Here is a 6,000-nt window from a genome sequence, read left to right on the forward strand (position 1 = left end):
ACTTAAAGTATCATGGTGATTGTTGTCTATCTCATGAGGTAATAGATTTCATACACGAGTTTTTTATGGCATTACATTGTGTGTACGAATAATTACGTTCATATGTATTCGCTACACAAAAATCGGTATTAGAAAAGTCAAATACGAGTTAGAAAACAAGAAATTTCACATTCCTATGTGTATTTTGTACAATATTTTTACATTCCTAATTTGACATCACGTAAAAAAAACAGAAAACATACACTTCTTATCTTCTCTTTTCGCTTCCAACGTGAAACATAATTCATGGGATGTAAAAATATGATGTCGTGATATAATAAGAGAGGGGTGAAGAATAAGTATTCATCACCGAGGGTGAAGAATTCAAGACCTACTGCTATAGCTTTTCGCCGTCGTTAAAAGAAGAGCGCAGAAGAGGACAGTGAGACAAGCCATAACTGACGATTGGTGGCGAGACGTGTCGCCTAACATGAGCCCCCAAGCATTGACTGATTTCCTACAGCTTGTAGACAGAACTCAGCACATGCAGCTCATGGATGGGATTGAGGACAGACTGGTTTGGTTTTGGGAGACAAACGGATGCTACTCAGTGAGATTGGCCTACCGGGCATTCTTCGCTGGGAGAGTGGAGGCCAATGGAGCTGCGCAAATCTCGCGGTCGAGAGAGCTGGCGACTTGCAAATTTTTCGCCTGGCTGGCGGCTAGGGAGAGGTGTTGGACGACAGACAGGCTAGCGCGTCGACACCTACCACACCCTCCAGCTTGCCCTTTTTGTGATCGAGCCCCGGAGACAATCAATCACGTACTTCTGGGCTGCGTCTTTGTGAGACAAGTCTGGCTCTCCATCCTAGACCATTGGGTCAAGCTAACCTGGCTGCCAAGCGCGGAAGCCAGTCGGTGGAATGGTGGACTACAATTAATCCATTGCATAAGCTTAGCAAGGAGACATGGACCGTAATTGCGTTGGTGGCTTGGATGTTGTGGAAGCACGGAACGATGTGGCGTTCAATGGAGCGATTCCTTCCACAAGTGGCTTGGAATAAGATTGATTTAGAAGGACCAGACTGGAGGCTGGCAGCGAGAGGCAGGATCACTCACTATTAGAGTAGATGAGTGGGATAGCAGTGAGTAATCAGCACGTTGAACAATGGCTATGATAGTTGTGCCTAAGTTGTAATTGTCTCGCCTTTCTAGGCACTTTCTATCTATGATCTCGATACGTCATCTTTGACGTATCCTTGAAAAAAGCTCTACAGCCAAAAAAGTCCTTACGATGAGTTCAATTTCGGGTAGCATGAATATTTAATACTACATCCGTTTCTAAATATATAAGATATTTGGTAATTGAAATTGAACCAATCGGACATCTTATATTTAGAAACAGAGGGTGTACTAAATATCAAACAGTGTGATGAAAGTAATCCTTAATGATGTCAAGAGTAAAAAAATGTCTGTTATATATGTTTCGAGTTGAAGGAAGTGCCAATTAATAAGATTATACAAAGCGGAAATGCATTTGGGCTCCCGGAGCCAAGAAAAAAGTTTGAAATGAAAAAAGAATCAAGACAAAATTTATTTGTGTATTTAACCACAGCCAAATGCTACCTGCAATTTTTGAGCAAAAAAGTTTAAACATTTTGGTTTGTGTAAAAGAAAACAAATTGAACACTAAAAGTTACCACAAAATGTCATCCCAATTTTTTTTTTATCGACGAAACACCGCTGCTCAGACATCGTGATACAAGATACTCGTGGGTAAGCACTTTCCTATACACATCATATGCCAAGATTAGACAGTCGCTTGAAACAAACAAGTTTGTTTTTGCTAAAGTTGTACACTTCCAAACGGCATTTTATAATGCATCTTTTAAGACGGCATTTTATAATGCATCTTTTAAGACGATTGCGATCTATTAAAATTAACCAGCTAAGAATTAGCAAAATAACCGTAAAATTCGTATGCTTAACGCACAAAAATACAATATATTAAGATGCGGAAAATTGTACAAGCCACTCTGCTAGTGTAGTTCAGTATTACAAACCGTCAACCATCGACATGAATCGGAATAGAGCTGGAAACTAAAAAGACGTGTCGGGTTCATCATGACCAACCAGTACAAACCAATAAGAGTTACAAGCATAGAAAAAGTTCATATCACAAGATAGACAAAAACACATACTTGTACAAGCTGCTAAATACTTCTCCATCGTTATTTATTCATGGAACAGAGTGCCATCGGCATTATTCGATTTAGCACATCACTCAACTTGCAGTCGTCTTGGTGTTTATTCGGCCCCAAGTAACAACAGCAAACACGTACACCTTGTCACATAGCTCATCGAAGAGGCGAAAATAGGCACATCTCCATGCCCTTTTGAACAGGAAAGCACAGAACACAAGCCAGAGTCCGACCACAAAGCCAGACGTTATCCCAATGTAGAAAAACATCACTGGGTCATAAAAATTTTCACTTCTCTGCTGATTCGCATGCTCTGGTGGACTGTTGCATGAGCAATTCCTGTGAAGAGGACGCCCGCAAAGGCGACTGTTGCCATCATACATGGACGGATCTTCTGCGTACAGAGTGTCTAATTGACTGCCTGTTGGAATTGTTCCTGCAAGATTGTTGTTTGACAAGTCCAAGGAGCTCAGGTATGTTAAATCTGAGAGGCTCGTTGGGATTTCACCGGAGATATTGTTCCTTGACAAGTCGAGTGATTCCAGTGATTTCATATCCCCAATCTTCACAGGGATTTTATGGCTCAGGTGATTCCGTGATAAATTCAAACTCAACAGTCCGTTCAAAGAAGTTATCTCATCTGGAATTTCGCCGGTTAAGTGGTTGAGTGACAAATCAATGCTGACCAAGTCAGTAACTGCAGCACCTCTAAACTTAAGTTCTTGATGCTTCATCACCACAGACAAAATATTTGCCTTGTCTTCAATCCACGGTGAATCCTGTCTCGGCAGATATTTCTGGGTCATAGCTATTAATTTTGACAAGGACGACGGAATTGATCCGGATATATTATTGCTTGCTAAACTGAATTGTTGAAGTAGTACAAGACTTGTGATGTTAGCCGGAATATCCCCATAGAACATGTTTTGGTTTAGCTGTAGAAACTGCAAGTTCGCTATGTCTCCTATCCATACAGGCAATGCTCCATCGAACTCGTTCATTGCAAGATCAAGGGAAATCAATTGTGCGCAATTTTGGAGCATAGGCGGGAAATTACCGGAGAAGTTATTGTTACTCAAGTGTAGGAAGTTCAAGTTTGGCATTGAAGAACACCTCGGAAATTCTCCCACAAACCTATTCTTGGACAAATCCAAGAAAACTAGGTTTTTCAACTCACAAATAGGTCTAGGAACGTGACCAGTGATGTAATTGGAGGATAGACTTAGCCCTGTAAGATATGGAGCTCCAAAATCTGATGGCAAAGGTCCTGACAAGCTGTTCATGGATAAGTCCACTTCGGTGAGGTTTCTCGGTAATGTTGGTATCTGGCCACTTAGTTGGTTCAAACCGAGAGCGACTGATTGCAAACTAGTACAATTCACTAGTCCAGTTGGTATAGCTCCACTAATGCTGTTATTATAAAGGGAAAGTTCCTCCAAGCTGGTGAAGTGCCCCACCATGTCTGGCAGCATTCCTGCCATATTGTTGTTATCTGAGCTCAAATAACGCAATTTGCTGGATGAACAGTGTGGCAATTTCGTCACGAAGTCTGTCAGGTTCCCAGATTCAAGACTCCCATCGAGAGTTAGACTCTCTAAATCACATAGATTTTTCAAGTCCACCGTCATTGTGGCTAAATTACCGTTATTTGTAAAATGGAGTTGTCGGAGGGACGTCATACCTCCTAGCGCATCAGGGAATGGACCATAAAGATAGGTTGAATCGAGTCCTAGCTCCTTGATGCTTGTTAGGTTCCAGAACCAACACGTTTCGATTCGGTGGCCCAAATAGTTTCCGGAGAGATCAAGCTCCTCTAGTTTTGTGAGGTTTACGTGTGTAAGCGACTGGTTTGCATTTGGAAGCGAGCAATTGATAAGAATAAGGGTCTTCAGAGATGTGCTTGTGTTGGCCACGAGAAACACATCCGCGCTGCTGAGATTCATATAACTCATGTCAACATATTCTAGGAAATGGAGATGAGTTAACCATGAGATATCTGATGTGGGTGTATCTTGCATGGAACTGAGGTCAAGCTGTCGCAAGTTTGAAAGGTTTCCAAGCTGAGGCCTCAGTATACCCGACATGCTAGTGCCAGAGAGGTCGAGATACTCCAACTTTGAAAGGCTGAAAAACTGAGCAGGGAATCTACCAGAAAATTGTGTGATTGACAGACCAAGGTACTCCAAATTTAAAAGGTTAGCAAGCTGAGCAGGCAATCTACCAGAGAATGGTGTCCATGAGAGATCGAGGTACTCCAAATTCGAAAGGTTGGCAAGCTGAGCAGGCAATCTACCGGAGAAGTGTGTATCTGAGAGATCGAGGTACTCCAAATTCGAAATGTTGGCAATCTGGGCAGGCAATCTACCGGAGAATTGTGTCGCTGAGACATCGAGGTGCCTCAAGTTGCTTAAAGAACACAAGAATTCTGGGAACAAAGAAGTACCGTCTGGTCCAAGTAGGTTGGTGTTGCTAAGACTCAGGTACTGTAGATGCTCGAGAGAAACCAGGGAAGGACTTATCTTGCCGTCCAAATCGGTGCCACCAAAGTCAAGCTCGATCACATGGCCGGTTTCGTTGCTGCAGGTCACGCCCCACCAGCGGCAACAATGTTTGTGCCGTCTTTGCCACGAGGCGAGGACGTCGTCGGTGTCGTTGACGGCTTGCTTGATGGCCAGCAGTGCGTCCCTCTCGTGCGGCAAGCAGCTCGCGCCAGCCGCATGGGCTGGCTGGGGCTGCCGGGCATGGGCGGCGATGGAGAAGATGGCGACCGTGGCGAGGAGCGAGGCGAGCAGCTTGGCAACCGAGCGATGCATGGCGAGAGTGCAGCGCATAATGTGGAGTCGTTTGTGAGACGTGTAGACGTGTGGGTGCCGTCAGTCCTCTGCTTGTCCTGCCTGAGTCGCGACTGAGGCACTTGAGAGAGTATTATTATGATATGCACGTACTCGTGATGATGAGCAACAGATCACACTGGACGCACGATAAGAAAGGTGATGACACATATGCAAATATCTTCGTGGAAATAGTGTTGACCGGATCGGACACGGCTATTGATAATCGTGGGAATATTTGACGCGGCTGTCACCGAGGTTATTTCTTTTAGAAAGCGCACACAAGAATTAGGCCAAAAGTTACCTGCCTTCTGCAAAACAAAATTAGGCCAAACGTAGACATTCTCATGCGGCAAAGACAACGACTTTAATCTTCGGCAGCAGGGCATGCTTCTCCCATTCTGATGTATTTAATTAGTTAGAGGAACATGCTAGTGTGGTTATGGGTAACCCCATCCAGTTGGCTAGCTAGTGATAGCCCTTTTTTCTATGATACTCCCTCCGTCCATAAATAAGTGTACATATAGCAACATATATGGCATGAAAATGATATATTTGAAAATTTCATGTAAAGATAAATCTATTGATACTTATTTGACGTCATAAATGCTAGCATTTTTTTCAATAAAGTTAGTCAAATTTGAACTAGTTTGACTGATAGAAAAGGAAAAAGTACACTTATTACCGGACGGAGGGAATAGACTCAATGAAAACTGTCAGGTTCGGGAAAAAAAAACCCCACGTCCTCCTCCTCTCGCGACATGGGGGGTCGATACCCACACGTCGCCGCCGACTCTCCTTCTTTCTCCCTAGCTCTCATCGTGTTGCTGCCGAAGGCACCATCGGTGAAGCCAGGGCGGCTCCAAGGACGGCGGCGGTGGGGCGGTCCTATGAGCAATCTATCCCCAGTTCTCCCGGCGTCATGGCTGGTGGCGCGGCCTCACTCACATCCTCTCGCACCCTCTCGTTGAATGCTCCCTCACATCCTC

The 6,000-nt window shown here is 44.0% G+C and overlaps 1 protein-coding gene across 1 annotated transcript; it reads right to left on the reverse strand.

Annotated features, from left to right (window-relative positions):
- Window positions 1–2,263: 2,263 nt before the first annotated feature.
- Window positions 2,264–4,993, reverse strand: LOC123403704 (receptor-like protein EIX2). Its single transcript, XM_045097617.1, has 2 exons — window positions 4,568–4,993; window positions 2,264–4,504 (listed from the first exon to the last, which is right to left on the reverse strand). The coding sequence occupies exons 1-2, from the start codon at window positions 4,991–4,993 to the stop codon at window positions 2,264–2,266; spliced, it is 2,667 nt and encodes an 888-aa protein (XP_044953552.1).
- Between the last annotated feature and the right edge of the window lie 1,007 nt (window positions 4,994–6,000).

The sequence above is a fragment of the Hordeum vulgare genome, chromosome 6H (genome assembly GCF_904849725.1).
Source record: "Hordeum vulgare subsp. vulgare chromosome 6H, MorexV3_pseudomolecules_assembly, whole genome shotgun sequence".
Classification (NCBI taxonomy): Eukaryota; Viridiplantae; Streptophyta; class Magnoliopsida; order Poales; family Poaceae; genus Hordeum; species Hordeum vulgare.